This window comes from Gracilinanus agilis, chromosome 2 (genome assembly GCF_016433145.1).
Source record: "Gracilinanus agilis isolate LMUSP501 chromosome 2, AgileGrace, whole genome shotgun sequence".
In the NCBI taxonomy this organism is placed as follows: Eukaryota; Metazoa; Chordata; class Mammalia; order Didelphimorphia; family Didelphidae; genus Gracilinanus; species Gracilinanus agilis.
Genome location: NC_058131.1, coordinates 426443657 through 426465836, shown reverse-complemented (window position 1 = coordinate 426465836; position 22180 = coordinate 426443657). Strand labels below are relative to the sequence as shown.

Here is a 22180-nt window from a genome sequence, read left to right as displayed (position 1 = left end):
GCTGAGTTTTAAAGGATTCTAGAGATTTTTGTTTTCTAGGTACAGACAATTGATAGGGATATTCATGATGCCAGCCTCATGACTGACTTTTGTATCATTTTGTTCCTCCTCATGACATCAGTCACTGATGAAAAACTTTTCCTTGGAGCAAGAACAAAACATGAGTTTTGGCTGCTGTATATCTTTCTAGCTATGCATAAGAATGTGGGTTGAAATGTAGGAAAAAGTCTTTCAGAATCGCATCTAGGTTGCCTCTCATTTAACCTCTTATTGATTTGTTCAGTTATCAGAAAAGGACATTCTAAAAACATGCAATGCAGAACAGAACCTCTGTCTGGGGTTACACAGCCTGTGTTAAATCTTTTTTTACTCTATGTTAAGTTTTGAGGGTCTTCACATCATGGCTGTTGGGCTTATTATTGTTATTAAGGCTAAATTTGGCTTGGCCCAGCAGGTTCATTTGTTTATTTAAAATGCACTTGTGAACCAAAAAAAGAAAATGGAAGCCAGTGAAGACAGCAGGCAGAGATGCAGGTAGAGGGTATTTTAGGCATAGGGAAGAGCCAGAGAAAATGCCTAGTGTGTAGAAATGGAGTGTCTGATTCATGGAACACACAAGAAGGCCAATGTCACTGGATCTAAGAGTGAGTGGTGGGGAATAATGTATAAAAAGACTGGAACACTAGGAAGGGGCTAAGTTATGAAGAGCTTGAATGCCAAACAGAGGATTTTATATGTGATCCTGGAAGCAATTAGAAGCTACTAAAGTTTACAGAGTAGAGCCATGGAATACTCAGACTTGTACTTTAGGAAAGTCACCTTGGTGGCTGAATGGAGGGTATATTGGAGAGGGAAAGACTTGAGGTAGAAGGACCCAACCAACAGGATACTGTGATAATTCAGGTGGGAAGTGATGAAGGCCTATACCAGAATGGTTTGGGGGGTGGGGTTGAGGGGCGGGCTGGCAACAGAATGGATATGTGGTACAAGATAAGTGAGGAATTGAAGATGACAATCTAGGTTACGAGCCTGTGAAGCTTACTTTGAAGATGGTGTTGCCCTCAGCAGAAACAGGAAGTTAGGAAGGGGGAGAATTTAAGAGGAAAAATAATGAATTTGATTTGGGACATGCTGAGTTTAGGATGCTTACTCAACATCCAATTCAAGATGTCTGAAAGGCAGTTGAAGATGCAAGTTTGGAGAGGTTGGGGCAGATAGGTAGATCTGAGAATCATCAGCATAGAGAAATTGACAGAGAAGTAGTGACAGGGAAGTTGCCACATTGTGTTTCTACATTCCCAGATCACTTGTTACAACACTTTCAAGTACCTATGGGTGTGGGAAATCCCTCCACCAAAAGATTACAATCTATTTTTTTTTAATTTTTTTTTAAACCCTTGTACTTCGGTGTATTGTCTCATAGGTGGAAGATTGGTAAGGGTGGGCAATGGGGGTCAAGTGACCTGCCCAAGGTCACACAGCTGGGAAGTGTCTGAGGCCAGATTTGAACCTAGGACCTCCTGTCTCTAGGCCTGACTCTCACTCCACTGAGCTACCCAGCTGCCCCGACAATCTATTTATAATTTAATGTTTTAGGAAGTTGCCTGAAGCTCAGAGAAATTAAATGATTTGTCCATGGTCACATATCTAGGAAGGGTCATAGTCAGGATTTATACATAAGTTTCTTCCCCTCTCTCTAAGCTCTATCCATTGGGTCAAACCATGTCTCTACTTTCTTATTATTTGTCTGGGAATATTCTTAGTCTGGGGCCATAGAAGCAAATTTGCTCTAAACAAGGTCAATGAATAAAGAGTAAGGCTGGAAAAGAAGAGACAGAAGTTGTGTTTCTTTCTGATGTTGTTGCAGTTCAAGATTTAGCAAATCTAGACTACTTCATTTTGGTCACTGTCACCATCACTTTTAGGTGTCAAATACTAAATGTAATAATGCCCCTTTCCAGACAGACTATTTTGGGAAACAATCTAGCACCTCAGAAAAAAGTTTTTCCTAATAAAGACTACAACTCTGAGAAATGTTACAGGGAGATGATTTAATAGTCTGGGAGAACAGTATCATACTTCTACCCTGAGTGAAAGGAGAAAAGGACACATTGAGACTGGAGAGCCTAACTTATCACAGCTTCTTCAGGATCTCAGTGGTAGCAGAAAGATTCAGGTCAATTCCTCTGAAAGGCCTAACCCAGTGATGGGCAAACTTTTTAAAGAGGGGCCCAAAGGAAAGGAAAAAACCTTTACACGGGCCAATATAATTTATTAAAAAAATAACAATAATACATTTTACAAAATTCTTGTATTTTTTGTGATACTAAGCCCTGTTAATGACTAAAAGATTATGGAGAAGGGCCACAGTTTGCCCATCACTGGCCTAACCCATTGAGAAGTTTCCCCAGAGCAGTGAGGGCAATTGCTCTGGGGCACCATATTTCCACCAAACCATAGAACTGCTTTAGATAACGAAATCATGATAATATCCCATTAAATAGCACTTTAAGGATGGCAAAATGTTTCCCATGTGTTATTTCATTTGATCTTCCCAACAACTCTGAGAGGTAGACGCTTCTATTGTCCCCAATTCACAGATGAGGAAATTGAGGCTGGTAGTTGTTAAGTGACTTGCCCAGGATGATACAGCTAAGTGAATGTCTGAATCTGGATTTGAACTCAAGTTTTCCTGATTCAAAGTTTAGCATTCTATCCACTTATTACATAACCATCTTTTATGGTAGAGTCCTCCTGGCCTTGCTGTGATTCTAAGTTTAATTAGTTTGTGGTAGCCTCCAATTTAGTCAATTCCAAACATCTTGGCTTCCCTACTTACTACCTGTTTGACTCTGGGAAAGTAACTTCCCTTCTGACAGTCTCATCTGTAAAATGTTAGGGTTGGACCTTTCTAAAAGGACCAGCCCTAAATCGATCATCCTACAATACCATAACCCTCTATATGCCCTTTACGTAGAGTCTGAGGAGGAGAGATAAACCCAGTTTGTAGATGAATGAATTTACCAGGTAAAATCAGCCTGAACACAGGCTGCATCTGGTCAGTGATAATCAAGGGTGGAGTATTCATTTCCTCAACAAATGCTGACTTTCTACTATCTTAGATCCTGACTTTTGGTTTCTCACTCTGAGTTATCCTGTTCTCCAAGCAGCCTGGGCTGCTTTAAACTGTTAAAAGGTTATTAATGGCTTCAATGGATTCATGGTGTCATCTATTGACAAAGCTATAATTTGTTCAGTGCAATCTACTGGAAACCTCCTCGTTCTGTGTCCTTTTACTTTTCTGGGATTTTTAAATGGGTCTGCAATGGAGCATGAGTGTGGTGAAGACTTTGGTGTGCTCTGAAAATTAGCTGTTTCTCATCCCAGTAATCCCCAGATCTATTATCTCATTAACCCAAACTCTGAAGTTTAGCTACTGTTGACAGGAAGCTAGGGCTAAAGGTTGTACAACAGAGACCCCTAGCGTTACATTCTGAAAAATCATTTCAAAACTGAAATAGTTCTGCATTTTATTTGACTTGAGGATGTAATGTAGAGAACCAGTCTGGAAGATTTAGGTTCAATTCCTACCTCTGACATTTACTGACTTTGTGAACCTGGGAAAGTCACAATCCCTCTGTTCTTTAGATACTCTTCCAAGGCAATAATTTTCAGAAAGAGTTGATTCTCTATACCAGTGGAGACCCAGTCTCTGTCTCTTTATTTGACCAAATTTGTTTCTATGTCCAAACACACTGGGTCTAGGCTGAGGATTCTGTTTGATCTTCAGTCCTCAGTTGTATGTACACAGTTCTTATAAAGAATCATTAGAGAACCCAGAGTTAAATTTAGATCCTTTGGCTAATAGAACTCTGAAGAATTTCTCATTATAGAACTAGGGAATAATCAAAGAATCTTGATCAGAATAGGGGAAGGGAATGTTTATATAGTGCCCCACTACATGCCGGGTACTATGCTAAGATATATATCAATATATAGACCTCATTTGATCTTCACGATATCCCAGTATAGATATGCAGTATAGAGTATTATTATCTCCATTTGACAAGGAAACTGAGGCAGAGGTTAAGCAGCTTGCCCAGGGTCACATAACTACAAAGTGTCTGAAGCCATATTTGAAATCAATTCTTTCTGAAACCAAGATGGCATTCTATACACTGTTTCACCCACTTGCCCTGGGAATAGGGGTTGGGAAGGGACTTAATAATGTATTATATAAGGATTGTTTAAAGGGCATTGGAAGGGGCAGATAGGTAGTTCAATGGATAGAGAACCAGGCCTGGAGATGGGAGGTCCTGGGTTCAAATCTGGCCTCAGACACTTCCTAACTGTGTGACCCTGGGCAAGTCATTTAACCTTAATTGCCTGGCCCTTACCACTCTTCTGCCTTGGAATTGATACTTAGTATTGAAGTAAAACCTGAAACAGAAGGTAAGGTTTTGAAAAAAATAATAAAGGGCATTGGAGATATTTAGCCCTAGAAAAAAGAGTAATTCAGGAGGACATGATCTCTTTTTCCAAGTATTTGAAGAAATGTTAAATGAAAGAGACATTAGACTTATTCAGCAAAAGAGGGCAGAACTTGGAGCAACAGAACAAGTGATAGAGAGGCAGAATTTTGACTAAACCACATGAAAAACTTCCTATAGCAAAAGCTGATAATGGATTGCTTCTTTACAAGATAAGAGTCCCATTCACTGTAAATGTGCTAGCAGAGATGAGATGGTGATTGTCAAGGCATTATAGAGGGAATTTCTGAAAGGGGGCGGGGAAGGTTAGACTTTGTAGAGCCCCTTTCAACTCTAAGATTATTAGATTCCATGAAATTTCTATTAAAGAAAAGGCTTTTTTTAAAAAGCACTGAATCTCCCTAATTCAGATCCATAGACCAACAAAATCAAATCTACTTCCCATAGTATTCCTATGCTAATAGGTATCACATTTTTTGATGTTTTCTTTTTTCTAAGTACCTCACAATCCTTTCCTTACAACAGCATTATGTCAACCTAGTTAGAGATATGCCTTTAAAGAGGAAGAGCTTATAATCTGCTACTCGTATGACCATGAATAAGTCACTTAATGCTTTGAGGCCTCAGTTTCCTCATTTGTAAAATATTGGGATTGTGCAATATGGCCTCTCAAGTCTCTTCTAACATTCTAAGCTCTGACGAGCTTAATGGTAATTAAATAATATCTTCTGGAAAGGGTAGTTTGAGAATTTCAGAGAGGTTTTAAGGAACTTTAGGCAAGCAAACCTGCCACACAAATATGGAAGTGATGTTGATTCTGGCCATACTCCAGGGATCCTCTGAATAAAAGAGTTTACCTGGCCCCCTTCTCTCTAGTGGGCAAGATGAGCAACTAATACCTTACTGACCAGAAGTGAGATAAGTGATGTTTTCATTCATCTCACAAATATCCATTGAGTCCTCAACATAAAGAATTCCTGCACTTATCCCTATGTTAAATATAAAGATTTTTAAATGGTCCTTACCTTCAAGTAGCTCATATGGAACCTAAAAGGGAAGGCAAGAAAGCTAGATGGCTCTATCCATTAACTTCCTATCCACTGGCAGAGTACTAGGTCTTAAGTCCAAATTTGGTTTTAGATGCTTGCTAGCTGTGTGACTCTGGTCAAGACACTCAACAGTCATTTGCCTCAGCTTCCCTCATCGGTAAAACTCAGATAATAATAGTACCCACTTCCCAGGATTGTTGTAAGCATAAAATAATATTTGTAAAGTACTTGGCATATAGTTGGCACTATATTAGTACTATCTGTTATTATTATGGCATGTACACAAATATTTCTAAAGGAGAAGTTGCCTTAAAATGGATGTAAACAAAGCATTAGAGGAGATCAAAGGAAGTACAGGATCACTTTGACTTGAGATGAGAGTCAAGAAGGGGTGAGTATGAAGAAAATTTCTCCAGCAACAGAGAAATTAGCCCCAAGTCCAAGAACATTGGTATACAGAGGATTCACAGTTAGAGAATTTTAATTCAGATCCCATCTCTGCCACTTAATGTGTGTGACCCTGAGATTATTGTTTTCATCAGAACCCAGAGCAGCTATTCCTGAAGTCTCCTCATCTATGTTTCTGAGACAGGCAGGGATGCCACTTCACATATCTCATTTCATACTTGCCCTCTGGTGCAGCCTAAGGGTTTCCTCTTCAGAGGGGCAGATGTCTCAGTCTTAGGTGACTTTGGTGGTTACTAACTCCAAATAGAAGTTAAGAGGAAGGCAGTGCTTCAGGACTCCTTCTTAGTTCTTCTTGTGAGTAGGACTGACACTCCCATGAAGAAGGAAGGGATTCACCAAAGTATTTGGAGGCAGTAGCAGAGTATTGGGAGTAGAACAAATATGATAGCTCCTAGCCCTGACCTTAGCACTAACTTCTACAAAATGGCCTAACTCTAGGAACTAAGACATGAAACTCTCTCTAGCCCTGACATGAGAAGGTGCTAGGTCCTTCCCAGAGGAAATTCTTTCTAGATATTTAGAAAGAGAAAATATATAGAGGTCCAGACTAGAATGCCAAGAGATGGTTTAGAGTGCTAGCATCTTTGGGGCACAACCAGAGGGACAAAAGCCCTATTTCCTAACAAACATGCACGATAAGAACAATATATACTGGGAAGCTGTCTGTGAGCAAGAAGGGACAAGGGAGCTAGGGAGACAGGCCAACCCAACACTACTGCCATCTTTGTTCTGTTTACAAAGAGTATGTAACCTGAAGCTCTGTCAAGCAGTTTTTTATTATTTTTATTTGATCACAACCACCCCTGGAGTAGGTACTATTATTATTCCCATTTTACAGATGAGGAAATTGAGGCAAACAGGAATTAAGTAATTTACCCAGGGTCACATAACTAATATCCAAAGCTAGATTTGACCTCGAATCTTCCTGACTCTAGACTCAGGGTTCTATCCATTGCACCACTAGCAATTAAACTGCCCATCAAAAAATTAAACCAAACAAATAGTTTCACATTCAATTCAGTTCAATGACATTTATTGAGAAAACTAATATGTGAAGTTAAACAATGACGTGTAAATGGAAAATTAAATCATACTAATCACAGTTAGGGTGGGGTAGAGCTAACTGTAGTAGCAGTTTAGAAATGTCTGAATCACTTTGAGTAGGGATCTTCTGACTCCAAGTTCACCACTTCTGTAATTAGCAAAGCAAAGGTTTTTGAGTATCCATTTTCCTTCTCTAATAATATACTTTATTAAATTTTTTATCTCCTCATCAGAACTTGAAGGTAATTTTTAAAAATCTTTGAGTCGAGCTCTGATGAATGCTAAGACACTCAGTCAGATGATCAATGATAATGAGTGGGTGTGACTTTCACCCTTTTACTCTAACACCTAATCCAGCCTTGCATATAATTTAAGCTTTGAAGTCTGCTCCCCACTCACACAAATGACTATGTTCAGTCATGTCCAACTCTTCGTGACCCCATTCAGGATTTTCTTGAGATACTATAGTGATTTGCCATTTCTTTCTCTAGCTCATTTGACAGATGAGGAAACTGAAGCAAATAGGGTTAAGTGACTTAAGGGTTACACAGCTAGTAAGTGTCTAAGGCCAGATTTGAACTCTGGATGACGAGTCTTCCTGACTCCAGGCTTAACACTCTATCTGCTGTATCACCTAGCTGCCCACACAGGGGACTTCTCTATTATTCTTTACTTGATGGTCATTGTCAGTTACTACAGCTGAGGAGGAAAAAAAATCACTGGCCATCAGTCTTTGGTCAGGGGTTGGCAACGTATGGCTCTTTCTGCAGGAGCCATAAAGTCGATTTTTTTTTTCAGGTGCTGTTACAGGAGCGTGCACTGTGAGCACTGTACGGCTCTCACGAAATTACATTTTTAAAAATGTGGCGTTTATGGTTCTCACGGCCAAAAAGGTTGCTGACCTCTGGTCTTTGGTGATGTCTCCCTGGGTTTAGCTGGGTTAGTCCCTGGTCAATTAAACTCTGTCACTGAACCTATATCCAAAAACCTACCTGAGCCATGCAAACGATGGATATTTTGTGTTTATTGAATTTACTTAAACCAACAATGAGAAAGAATTCCAGTAGGTTTGTGCATCTAGATTAGATTTTAAAATCATAGATTTTGAGCCGGAAAGGACCTCAGAGTCCATCCAGTCTAACCTCTCACTTTATAGATGAGAAAACCAAGGCCATGGGAGATTAAGCAACCCTCCTCAATACCCAGTAGCTGGGAAGCATCAGAAGTTTTCCTCTAACCACCTTTCTTCTCCTATATTAAGTTGGATCATAGTCATTGATAATTTCAAATTGGAGGGAACCTTAACGTTTTCCAGTTCAACTGAACTTGTCCAAAGTGGTGCAATTTGAACCACAGACTTCTGACTCCAAATCCAGTCTTTTCCTTATTCTAAAGTGCTGCTGATGTTATATCCAGTAACACATGGTGAGATTCCTTCAGTGGGTTCTGTTGCCCTGGGATGTAGAAAGCAGATTATCTTTAGTCCCAGCTAATTCTGAAACCCACATTCCAGATATTAGTAACAGACTTTCCTTCTATTTCATTGTCATGAAATGTTTCTTCTACCTACATAGGGACTAGTCTGTGCAAAAACTCTCTCATTCCAGGTCCTAAGAAACCAAAGAAGAAAATAAAATGTTAAATTCATTCCCCCCCTTTGGGCCCTAGTTTGGTTCTTTCCCCCCACCCCTCTAAATCCCATAGGGTTGGTAAAATCTCAATAACTTCTTAGAAACCATAACAAAAATAATCTTCTCTCTTACTTCCCAATGGGTCAATATAAGTTTATTGACCAGATGGTTTGATTTGTGAGAAAGATAAAGCTCAGCTCAAAATTCCTTTCCTTTAGCCTCATAGAACAGTCTTAGAAATGCATGCTACACACACACACACACACACACACACACACACACACACACACACACACACACTCTCACTCTCTCACTCTCTCTCTCTCTCTCTCTCTCTCTCTCTCATTCATTCTTCAGAAGATTATCAAGCTGCCATGGGCTATATTTATAAGGTCTTCCCTATACAATAAAATAAGGGCCACTAATTAGGCAAGTGACCTTGATTTAAGACTTCAGGCAAAGGAGCTTAGTTACCTCCAACAGATAAATTACTTGTCTCACTTTAAAATAGATCTTCTGAAAAACAAGAACAGGGTTGTTTGGTTTTTTAAGTCATTTCATTGGTGTCTTTTGCTTTTATGTCAGTCATTTCTACACCTTCCCTCCTGCCACAGCTTAAATCTTCCAAAACTTGACATAGTGACCACCTCTAACCACACTCTCTGTGTGTGAATAACTCACATTCTCTGTGAGTTGGGCACCAACTGCCTGGCTAGAAAAAGTTGATGGATGATGATGCATTTTTTTCTTTAGAATCTCATGGAACCTTCTCCCAAACTACAAGATGAGAGACCTACTAAAATATTTCTTCTTTAGAGTTTGATGTGGATCCCAACGGAAATACCTCCTTCTTCCTTAAGATTGTTGGTAGGCTTGAACTCTTCCATGACAAAGTTGGATAATATTGTAAAGAGCAATATTAAAATAAAGTGAGTTACAATGCTAATACTCCTCCCTTGTTTTAAACAGGAACAGAGATACTTGGCAAATCAGTTCGTATTATATTCTCTACATTAGGAGTTTGCATATTTTTTGCAATTGGCTACATGTTGCTGCCACTGTTTGCTTACTTCATCAGAGACTGGCGGATGTTGCTACTGGCTCTGACCGTGCCTGGGGTGCTGTGTGTCCCGCTGTGGTGGTGAGTGAGACCGTGTTCACAGGCATTCCCCTCCAGAGGGCCACATGTGGAGCTACAATTTTTAAGGTCACCAGTTGGGTTGAAATGTCACTTTGCTTTGGGCTTTCTTTTTTTCTTTTTATTTTTTGGAGGGGTCTGGTGCCTGCTAAGATCAATGGCCCTTCTGCTTTGGGGCCAGTAAGCCACATGCTCCATCCCACTGATATGTGTGGTGGTTGTGGTTAGGAGCCTCCATGCCAGCTTGAAAGTGCTGCTGTCAGATTAGAATCTTAACCTGCAGCCATTCTTTCTGTTGCCTGTTTCTTATTCTCTTTACTTTCTACTAACTTCTCTTTCTACTTTTATCTTCCTTTGGAAAGTCTCTTTTCTGTTTTTGAACACAATAGGAAATCCTTAAACTTTTCTACAACAGGACTTTCCCTGCAATGTTTAAGATGTGTTTGTTTCTCTGCAAGAACTGGAGGCAGAGAGAAAAAGAGAGGCAGAGACAGAGCGACAAAGAGAGAGACAGAAGTATTTTTAGTTTTTTAAAACAGAGAAATTAAAATGTCCTTTGAGTCAGATCTTTTCACCACTCAAGTGTGGCTTGTTTCCTCTGAAAAAGGTAATAGAGTTTGAAAAATGACCCAAAGCCTTGCTGAAATAGAATTCACTTAACTGGTGGAGTTAGAGATGAAGTAGTGAATTTAAAAGCTGCCTCCACCTATTTTGGCATATTTGGGCATTTGAAGGAGACAAAGAATTGAAAAATAGCTTTTTAACCCAACCTCTTTGGAACATTGAATTTTGTGGATGGTTTTGATGTCCCTTTTGTGGTTTTATTTCTTTCATTTTCACATTGAGGCAGGAAGAAAAAGTACTCTTTCTTTTGTGAGGGGTTATTTTAAAATCTATTAAATGTCCTTATAATTACTCTCGGTTTGGCTTCAACCCAACCTCCCATCAATTACCCTGGAAAGCTACCTCTGTTGGTCTGTGGAACTTCCTTATTCAGTCCCATGAAAACCTCTGTCAGTATTTTGTCTAGATCTTAAAGACTTGTAGCATGACCTTTGGCGATGTTTTGAGCATAAAAGCCTTTCCATCTTCTACTGGAATATGCATTATCTGATGAGAGCATGAGGTTACATTCATTTAACAGGATACCGACCCACCTTTTCTTCCTCTGTGCCTCCTCAGTCATAAATGTAGTCTGGTCTAACCTTCTAGAAAAGCTGCTTTCTTGGCACTCAAACTGTGAGTGCCTCCATAACTTATCAGACTGGTGGATCCCCAGTACAAATTTAGTGTGTGGGAACCAATTGTATTTCCCCTTCCGATTTTTCTCCCAGTGTTTGAAAGGGAACTTGGCAGAGTTTCGCAATAGGCCCAATTCAGCTGACTGACCCCTTCTTATCCTGAATCCAAGAAGTAATTTTTATACTTACCAATGTTACAATAAAAATGAGAACCCAGCCAGAATTTTAAGCAGTTTATTAATAAAATGAGAAGACAAGAGAAGAGAAGAGAAAGAGAAGAGGTATAGATGAATTTCTCTTAAGGAAAGATTAACCTGATTATAGAGTCTCCATTTAGCTGTCTGAGGCCTATATATTCTTCTAGCAACAGTGCCAGCAGGCAGTCTCTTCAAGAGCGGAAGTAAAGAGACCCTTGTTCTTCCCCTGTTGGCCTTAAATACCCCCAACTAGCTCCTCCCTCTGTGTCAAGGTTTTCGTTGATCCTCAGACTGATGCCAGGGGAGCAGGGATGCCTTGGGAGGATGGAGCTATTTTTCCTCACACACCAAACATACTTCATGATCAGGTCAGAAAGCTGTCAGACTGAATCAAGAGGGTGGCATTATAACCACTTTTCCTTATAAAGCAGCTCTGCCCCAAGGAAACTATGCTGGACCCACAATGGCAGGTTTATATCCCAGAGAAGCCCAGAAAGATTCCATTTCCATACCACATTCCCACTGGTTGATTTTGGTGAGCATGTTCTATTCAGTTCATTGTGAGAGTTCATAGAAATAAGTAATACAATAGGATGTGTTTTCCTCCTAATTATAAGTTTAAGGTAATTGTCAGTAGGAGGAGAAAGGTGTTAATGTGTTTTGTCTATGTTGGTTATGGGTACCTACATGGGTCTGTCTAGAAGTGGCTCACATGCAGACAAGAATGGATATCTCTAGTATCTATTCTCCCTACCCTTCTCCAAAGAAGACTTTAAGTCCTGACAGGATGGAAAGCAAAAGCTTGGGACCAGAAGTTGCCTACTCTGCTTTTCTCAGAGAGAGGGGATACTGGGCTAGAATAATCTCTACCTGTGCCCTTTAATATTTTTAATCTATGGGAATGTTTAAGTTTAAGCCACACTTCTGATCATTATCCCTTAATGGGATCCCTTTTAATATTTGTGCTGGAATGGAATGTTATAAAGCTCCTGTTATATCAGTAATGTTTATGTGATTTAGAAGTTTCCCTTCAGTCCCATTTTTACCCACGTCCACAAGTGCTTGACTTTATGTGTGTACAACCCAGCAGATACATCCAGACTTATTGCTTTCCCTCCTTGACCCTGAAAAGTTTCCTTTACTCCTCTAACTTTTTCCAGTTTTTCTCCTTGGTGGCCCTCACTGCCTTGCCCTCGATTGGACTACAGTATACATATACTCATTCTTCCTTGCTGATTTGTGTGCTATGATCCAGGTTGCATTTGTGATGCATCTTTCTGAAACCGCCTTCTCATGGGTCATGCCAGGTGGGCAGAAGTAGACTTCTGGTCTCTCTGTTCAGTTTAGGATACCTGAGATGGGGAAGCTGCTGGCCAAGTAATAAGTGGTACAATCATATTGGTTGGTGAGGGGAGAAAATGCCTGACTCAGATAGGAGGAGAAAAGAGAAGAATGAATCTATAGGAGGCAACGTCTTCATTTTACTTATGGAACAAGGAAACAAAAGAACAAGCGTTTATTAAGTACATACTATGTGCCAGACACTTAAAACAACCCTATGTAGGTACTATATGTTTATCCCTGTTAGACAATTGAGTAAACTGAGGCAGAAAGAAGATATAGTTCATCCAGGATCACATAGCTAGTAAGAGTTTGGTTTGACTAGATTTGAACTCAGGTCTTCTTGATTCCAAACTTTATTCACTATGCTCCCTAGGCATCTAGTGGAAAGCTAAAAACTGCTTTTGTTTAAAAAAAGAAATCTACCATCTCTGTTTTATCCCAAGTTCCTTAATAACTTGTCCTTACCTTCACATAGTATTTTTCTGGGGTTTCCCAACTACGGGCTCACGTAGGTCTAACCATGATATGGGGCAGAAGCTGTCTCAGGGATTATCCCATACAATAACAAGAATTTATCTCATACCCATTTTGACATGCTACCTGCCTCCAGTAGTTCTGGCTCCAGCTGCCTGGATCTGACAATCTAAGAAACCCATCAATGTTTATCCCTTAAAAACAAAACATTGATCTAAATAGCACAAAACTTGAGAGTTTTGCTCCTGCCCCAGTGCTGGTGTTTTGCATCAGGCAAATGGAATGCCACCAGGAACACATAGAACTATTTGCACCTGTGTCATGACATAATTGGAGAAAAGACCCTGAGATCCAGGACATTACCTTACTCCCCTACTACCCAGTGTCACAAAATCCCACATCTGGAGCTATGAGGAACCAAAGAAGTCATCTATTTCATTTCCCTCATTTTACAGCTGAGGAAATTGAAGGGCAGGGAGGTCAAGTAATTTGCCTGAAGTAACAAGATTATTGAGCCCGACATCAGGATTCATCACACAAATGGAGCTCACCAGTGCCACCTTTTTGTCTTGGCACTCAGGCTCATTTACACACTGTCTCTTCCAAACATACTTATAGATGTCTCTCCTCACCTACTCACTCACCTTCCTCCTGGTCAAGGGAACATTCCTCCCACTCTGCCACCACTCAACACAAACTTCCAAATATGTTACAGATGCCACGATCCATCTTCTCTCCTTCACCACACCCAGGCTTCTAAAATGAATAATACCAGCTCAGAAACTCCTTCTTAATTCCTTTGAATAGTTTTGGTAGGGATGTGTGTGTGTGTGTGTGTGTGTGTGTGTGTGTGTGTGTGTGTGTGTGTGTGTGTGTGACACCACAGGCTCAGGTACATGGTTTCTCTTTGGCTTTTTAGCCTCTTAGTATCCCACCATCGTCAGATACCCTCCACTTGGGCTGTTCATCTTTCAGATCCTAGCTAGGGTTTTGCCCAAAGGCACCAAATTTCAAGGATGGTGTCTTTCAGCAGTGTAGAAAACACAGAATTGAGCACCTGGTTAATAAGAATAATTAGCTAAAAATAGAATGATCCCCAGAGTGTTCTTTTGCCCTTCACAGCCCATCTAGCCCATATAGATTTTTCTATAGATATATTGTGAATCTCTGTCCCCTCCTCCTAATTTAGCCCTCCCACACACTCATAAGATTGCATCTCTCCTCCTCAACTGAGGGCACACTTCACATCACCCCACAGTTTGTCATGTTTACCCCAGCTCAAAATTCCTAGATATGCCTCTGTCTTCCTTAATGGGTGACAAGTAAGTTAGGAGTTCCCTTTGTTCATTCTGGTCACAGAACTCAGCACTGCCTTTGTTCTAATAGGCCTCTGATTTAGTGCCTCTAAACTTGGGTTCAGAAGCCTTAACCATATGCTCAAAGTTGCGTTACCCTGAAGGGGATGTGGAAAAAACAGATTCCTCTGCACCATACTCTACAGGAGAGAACCGCAGAGCAGGACCAGAGGTGTTACAAAGTTGGGTGGGAGCCCCATAGAGAAACTCCAGAAGAGACCAACTCCCACCAACTGGTCACTCCTGCACAAATATCATTGACTCAGCCATCTGGGGTCATGTGGCATTGGATTCCTACAATTTGTCAAAACATGGAAAGATGGAACACATGTGTATGTACACATGTATGAGCAGGAATATTAAATATAAGCATGGGTCTATATATACACACATCCTATTCTTCCATTTTCTGGATAGATACATACATGGAATATCATGTATATCATATATATACACATAGCTACATATCATGTATGTATACAAATACATGTATATTTATTCATGCTATTCATATGTTCAAATGAATGTTAATTTGTTCAAATATTCATAAAGATGCATATAATACCCTTTGTTTCCAGGACTAGGATTTATATTAGCTAAGAGCATTCATCAAAATGTGTTTCAGTGGCATAGCAGTTTTATTAGGGAGCTGACTAACTGAGCACGGAGGGTTTCAGATAATTGGTATTATTCAATGATGTATGGTAGCTGACTGACAGGCATTTGTTTTAAAGTAAGGCAAATGGATTGACATGGGGTCTTTCAAGGTAGTCACAAATAAATATTTATTAAGCACCTACTATGTGCCAGGCACTGTGCTAAGTGTTGGCACTACAAAGAAAGGTAAATGACAGTCTCTGCCATAAGAGAGCTTACAATCTAATGGAGAAAGAGAACAAACTGCTTGCTTAGAGACAAGGAAGAGAGCTTGGAGGAGAGATGGTTTTGAAAGGCTGTCATTTCTAGTCAATTCTCATTTCTCACTGGGAGTCATGGTCATATCAGTGGGGGAAAATGATAATACCTTTTTTAGAATAGAATTTAAATTTCCATGGAAACAGTAACACACAAACACACTAGTTGGTCATGAGAAAGCCAAGAAATTCAGGAGCTGAAGTGAGAAAGGAAAAAAAATTTAGATAAGGTCAGGAAAAGCTATATCCTCCAATGCTATGTTTAAACATTGGTAAGGAAAGAGGGGAGAGAACAAGTATTTATGTGTGCTAGGCACTGTGCTAAGCACTTTTCAAAAATTATCTCATTTGGTCCTACTAATAACTCTAGGAGCCGAGTGCTATTATAATCCCCATTTTTCAGCTGAGGAAACAGAGGTAGATGGTGGTTAAGTGACTTACCCAAGGTCACACAGCTAGTAAGTGTCTGAGACTGGATTTGAACTTGGGTCTTCCTAACTCCAAACTAAACACTATATACTGCCCCACCTCCATGGTTTGAGGGGTAAAGGGAGAATCAAGGCCTGTGATTTTATTCATGTAAGGGACCCTGCCAAAGCAGAGTGCATTAACCCATTTCAGCTAATTTGTTCGCAATATTTTAAGTGCCAACCATGTCTAAGGCACTATCATCTTTGTCTTGATAATATGCCTGATGTGACACTTTAAAGTTTACAAAACAGTCAACAGACATTATCTCCTTTGATCTTCAAACGACCTTGTGAGATAGATACCGTCTCAAACATCCCCATTTTACTGGTGAGAAAATTAAGCTTCAGAGAAGTTAAGTGACTTCTCCACAGACCTGCAACTAGCTAAGTGTCCACAATAGAATTCAAAATCAGGTTTCTTACATCACTTCAAGTGCTAAACACTTTCAATCATATCACAATGGCTCTCTACAAGGAAAGAATTAACATATAATTCTCAGGCAGTCCTTCAAAGATACCCAGGTAACCCCTTGAATATATCTCACTGGCTATTTATGTCTCATGTTGACCAGTATTATCTCTATCACCCTGTGTCTGAATATTCCTAAAATCACTTAATATTTTTATATACTACCCAACAGTTTCCAATTAGGAAACTTGCAGAGGGAAGAATCCAAAATTCTTTTTCTTAATAAGAAAAGAAAAAAAACAAATTTTAATTTTAATATATTTTCTAAGCATTTTTAAATTGTCATTAAGGACCTGACAGATTCTGAGAACAATAAAAAGCCTATAAGAGCTAAACACCAAACTCATTTACAGGGTTATTCCTGAATCCCCACGATGGCTGTTATCTCAAGGGAGAATCGGAGAGGCAGAAGATATCATACAAAAGGCTGCAAAAATGAATAATGTGACAGCGCCAGTCATAGTATTTGATCCTTTGGAGGTAAGCATTTATGGGCACTTACTCTTCACTTTGATGCCAGCCATTTCTCTTGACCTCATAGCACTTCATTATTCTCTTCATCCCTAAATATATATAGAACTTTCTCTAAATAAATGATCTTTAATTTCACATTCTTGGTGCTCAAAAGAAAACTTTGACCCAAGTCTTTGTCAACTGTAATCTAGTGGAAGAAAGAGGGCAAACCCAGAGATAGCCAACTCCAAGAGATTGGCATGTCATCAAAAGGCAGTGATCACCACAGGAGTGAAATAGAGGCTTTGATGTACCTGTCTGTTTCTATCCATGGAACATCTAGAGTTTCATTTGCCCATTCAACAAACATTTTTAAAAATAATTTATTTATTTAGAATATTTTTCCATGGTTACATGATTCATGATTTTTCCCACCCCTCTTCCTTCTTCCCTCCCAGAGCAGACAAACAGTCCCACTGGGTTATACATGTATCACTGTTCAAAACCTATTTCCGTATTATTCATATTTACAGTAGAGTGATTTTTAACACCAAAATCCCAATCATATCCCTATCAAACTACATTATCAAGCATATGTTTTTCTTCTATGTTTCTACTCCCGCTGTTCTTTCTCTGGATGTGGACAGTGTTCTTTCTCTTAAGTTCCTCTGGATTGTCCTGGATCTACTAGCATTGCTGATAGTAGAAAAGTCCATTACATTCGATTGTGTCATAGTGTTTTAGTCTCTGTGTACAGTGTTCTCCTGGTTCTGCTCCTTTCACTCTGCATCAATTCCTGGAGGTCTTTCCAGTTCACGTGGAATTCCTCCAGTTCATTATTCCTTTCAGCACAATAGTATTCCATCACCATCAGATACTAAAATTTGTTCAGTCATTGCCCAATCGATAGACACCCCCTCATTTTCCAATTTTTTGCCATCACAATGAGCACAGCTATAAATATTTTTGTACAAGTCTTTTTCCTTATTATCTCTTTGGGGTAAAAGCCCAGAAGTGGTATGGCTGCCTGAAAGGGCAGTTATTCTTTTAAAGTCCTTTGGGCATAATTCCAAATTACCCTCCAAAATGGTTAGATTAATTCATGACTCCACCAGCTAAATATTAGTGTCCCAATTTTGCCACATCCCCTCCGACATTTGTCACTTTTCTTTGCTGCCATATTAGCCAATCTGCTAGGTATAAGGTGGTATTGCAAAGTTGTTTTTATTTGCAGTTCTCTAAGCAGGAGGCATTTAGAACACTTTTTCATATGATTATTGATAGTTTTGATTTCTTCATCTGAGAACTTCCTATTCTTATCCCTTGACCATTTGTTGAATGGGGAATGGCTTAATTTTTTTGTAAATTTGACTCAGTTCTTTATATATTTGGGAAATTAAACCTTTGTCAGAGAATTTTTTTATAAAGATTTTTTCCCAGTTTGTTGCTTTCCTTCTCATTTCAGTTACATTGGCTTTGTTTGTGCAAAAACTTTTTAATTTGATGTAATCAAAATCATTCATTTTATATTTTGTAAAGTTCTCTGTCTCTTGCTTAGTCTTAAATTCCTTCCTTTCCCAAAAATCTGACAGGTATACATACTATTCTATGTTCACCTAATTTATTCATGATTTCATTCCCTATATTTAAGTCATTTACCCATTTTGAATTTATCTTGGCATAGGGTCAACAAACATTTGTTAAGCAAGAACCTTCTTCAAGGGGACAATTAGGTGGCTCAGTGAATAGACTGCCTGGTTTGGTGTCAGGAAGACTCATCTTCCTGAGTTCAAGTTTGGCTTCAGATACTTACTAGCTGTGTGACCCTGGGCAAGTCACTGAACTCTGTTTGCCTTGGTTTCCTCATTGGTCAAATGAGTTATAGAATTAAATGGCAAATCACTCTAGCATCTCTGCCAAGAAAACCTCAAATGAGGTCATGGAGAGTTAGACACAACTGAAATGATTCATCATCAACAATAACACCTTCTTCAAGGCACCTGTGCACAAGTATAGAGATAGAAAGGCAAAGCTAAAGCTGTCTCTGCTTTAGAAAGCTTTCTTTTTATTGCACCTTACAAGAGCACGTTGATGAAGATAATGTAAGATTCAGGGAGATTTTTATGGGTTTGTGCCTATTTTAACATAAACTTGGGGAGGTTTCCTGGAGATTAGAAATGGTAGATTTGGGATTGCATTTTAAAGCATGAAGGACATTTGTTAATTCTGCTAGAGTGGAGATGTCTTCCTCCATCTTTAGGAAGTATCAGAATTTTATGATGCTTCTAGAATCCATGAGAATTAGGTAGTATGATAGATACGGTGGAATCCTGGGTTTAAATACAGGAAGGCCTGATTGCAAATCCTGCCTCAGACACTAATTGTATGACACTGGACAAGTCACTTAACATCTCAGTCTCGGTTTCCTCTACTACATAATGGGAATAATATTAACAGTAATAACAGATTATTGTGTGGCTTAAATGGCATAATCTAAAGCACTTGGCAAAGCACTGTGTAAATGTTATTATAATCTTAGATTTAGAGCTGAAAGATCATTGAGTCCAAACTCCTTATTTTACAGATGAGGAAATTGAGTCACAGAAAAGTCAAGTGACTTGCTCAAGGTCCCACAATTAGTAAGGTGAAATCTGAGCCCTGGTTTCCCTGGCTCCAAATCTACAGACATCTCACAATACCATGATGCCTCTCAAACATCAAGTATAGAGACATACCCAAACCATCTTAATTGATAGAACATAGTTCTAGGACCATAGGATCATAGATTTAGAGCTGAGAAGGCACCTTAAAAATCTAGCCACACCCCCTTTCCTTTTACAATCAAGTCAAGTTAGCAAACATTTATTATCAACTATGTATCAGACACTACCCTAAAGAAACTGAGGCCCAGAGAGGTAAGGGATTTGTTTGAGGCCATACAGGTAGTAAATGGCAGATCTGGGATCTTATTAGTATCAATTAGAGGTTCAGAAGCTTAGGGAGGTGAATGTATCTATTCTGAATTCATAGTCATAGATGATGGGAAGCTTCATAGAGTTTAACACTGGTCTATTGTTCATCAAACCATCCTTGGATAACCATTCTACCAGAGCTGGCATCATTAGTGAGTCTCATTCTTCTAAATTCAACCCAATTCAGAAAGTATTTGTTGAGTAAATAGTAAGTACTTAGCAGTCCTATGTTAGAGAGATAGAAGAAGTCCTATGTCCCTGCCTTTGAAGAATTCACAGTCCCATGGGGGAAATATGAAACAATTATATAGAACCATGTACAATTCAAAATGATCAAGTGATGGAGTAAATTAAGGACCAAGAACACACATGTGGCAAGAGGAGATGGGGCCATCTTGTCCCAGCAAGATGCTAGATTAAATAGGTGTCACTGTATATTCAAGAATCTTCTCATACTTTCCTTTATTCAGTCTCAAAAATCATCTCCATTCTTTTAGCTCCAGGAGCTAACATCCCCGAAACAGCAAAAAGTATTCATCTTGGACCTATTCAGAACTCGTCATATTGCCATAATCACCATCATGTCTCTGATGCTGTGGTAAGTGTCCAGACAATAACCTGAAAATGCATGTCTACTACAAAGAAACATATAGAATTAATTAATTAATTTAACTAACGTTTAAATCAGGAGAAGCAGTAGCACTAGGAGTTGAATTCATATCAGTGACAAATAAGAATAATTATTCCAAGTGATTCAGAATGGACTCTAAATTCACTTTTTGGAGTTTGATAATGATATGTATTCAGGAATTTTATATAAATCCTTGATTTTAAATGACAAAGCAGGCTACTAGAATTGTGTCCCAGAGCAACTAAACCTTTGGTTCAGAATGCCAATGACCCAGGTTACTGACATCATGGGGGCTCAGGAAAAGCAAGTAAAGAAGGAAAGAAAATATCATTCCATGTGGTACAGCTACTCCTGGGCTTCTAGCCCCAGGGGCCTGGGGCTTGCCTTCCTTCTCAACCCTGATGGGGCTGGGCCAGAATCTCTAGTTAATGACTCAACCCCTCTCCCAGAATGCCTGTTCTACTGCTCCCTCTCCCTAAGACCTGCAATGAAGTTTGTTTCAGGTACATTCATTCCTAGTCATAGTTATTATTTATAGTTGCAGTTTTCTCAACTCCTTTAAGGTTAAAAACAAAAGGAGTGAACTGACTAGTATCTGAGTCAAGGCTATTAGTTTTAAAGCAAATTCTAGATCTACTTTAGAAATTGCAGTGTTGGGTCAGAATAAACCAATCTAAGACTCCCCAAAGCCATAACTTGATATGTTCAATGCTATTATTTTAGGGGTTTTTTCTATTTAGGGGGTGGGGTATTATACTTGCTATAGTTAAACTTAAAAGTGACCTTGGGACTAAGTGTAGGATCTGAGGGTGAAGACTGTCCCCCTGAGAAATAAAGTAAAAGAGTTGTAGACCAAGGTGATCAGGACAAGTAGATGACCAGGAGCAAAAATATTCAAGTTGTATCTTCTGCATTTTGAGCTTACTTCATTTCTCAGAAGAGGACCTGCTTCACAAAGTTTCATTATTTCTATTATGTATAATTATATATATATTTATTTATGAAAATATTCTAGATTATTCCTTGTTGTGATTATAACATGGTTATAGTCATATGTGATTATAACCAAACATAGATGCTGCATGGCTACTACTGTTACTGTTGCTGCTACTATTTCCATTTCTATTACTACTGCTGCTACTATTACTACTATTCCTCTTGCTGTTGCCACTGCTATTACTGCTTCTACTACTTATACTAATATTGCTACTGCTACTACTATTGCTGACACTTCTACTACCTGTGCTGCTACTGCTACAATTGCTCTTTGTTTTCTCTAGGGTTTTTTCTATAGGTCTCCAGGTTTTTTCATCTATAAAATGAGAGAATTGGATGGCTTCCAAAGTCCCTTAACTCTAACCCCATGATTCTAGGATCATCTGTTCAGGGAGTCCAGATTTGATATTGCAAAATGATTAGTAGTGTCCAAGTGACTCTTCTTTCTACAGAGTGTTCTAAAAATCTTGGTGCAGTTTTAAGCTATTCATAAAAAAAAATCATATAAGCTATCACATGACCAGAAGTATAGTACACACTTTCAGGAGAGTTGAAGCTTTTTAAGTTCTCCATTTTCTGTTAAATTGTTTTGTTATAGCGAATGGGATTTTCAAGGCATATGAAAAGTTTTTCCACAGAAGGCATACTTGGCATCTTAATTCTGTTCCAAGTCAGTGTCATTCTTTTATTTTAAACTATTAATATAGTTTTTAATACAGGATTTAGCATTGGATGAGTGTCTTAAATATAGTCCACAAGGAGAGGAGAGGAGAGGAGAGGAGAGGAGAGGAGAGGAGAGGAGAGGAGAGGAGAGGAGAGGAGAGGAGAAGAGAGGGGAGAGAGA

At 39.1% G+C, this 22180-nt stretch overlaps 1 protein-coding gene across 2 annotated transcripts in view; it reads left to right on the top strand.

Moving 5' to 3' along the window:
* The window catches only part of SLC22A4 (solute carrier family 22 member 4), a 96605-nt gene that overhangs the window by 51633 nt on the left and 22792 nt on the right, over positions 1 to 22180 (top strand). The window contains exons 4-6 of one of the 2 annotated variants that reach the window (XM_044664672.1): positions 9652 to 9823; positions 16638 to 16764; positions 20213 to 20307. In XM_044664672.1, the coding sequence (XP_044520607.1) occupies positions 9652 to 9823; positions 16638 to 16764; positions 20213 to 20307 (394 nt within the window). Of the gene's footprint in view, positions 1 to 9651; positions 9824 to 16637; positions 16765 to 20206; positions 20308 to 22180 lie in introns of both variants that reach the window. The other variant, XM_044664671.1, reaches the window with a different exon arrangement.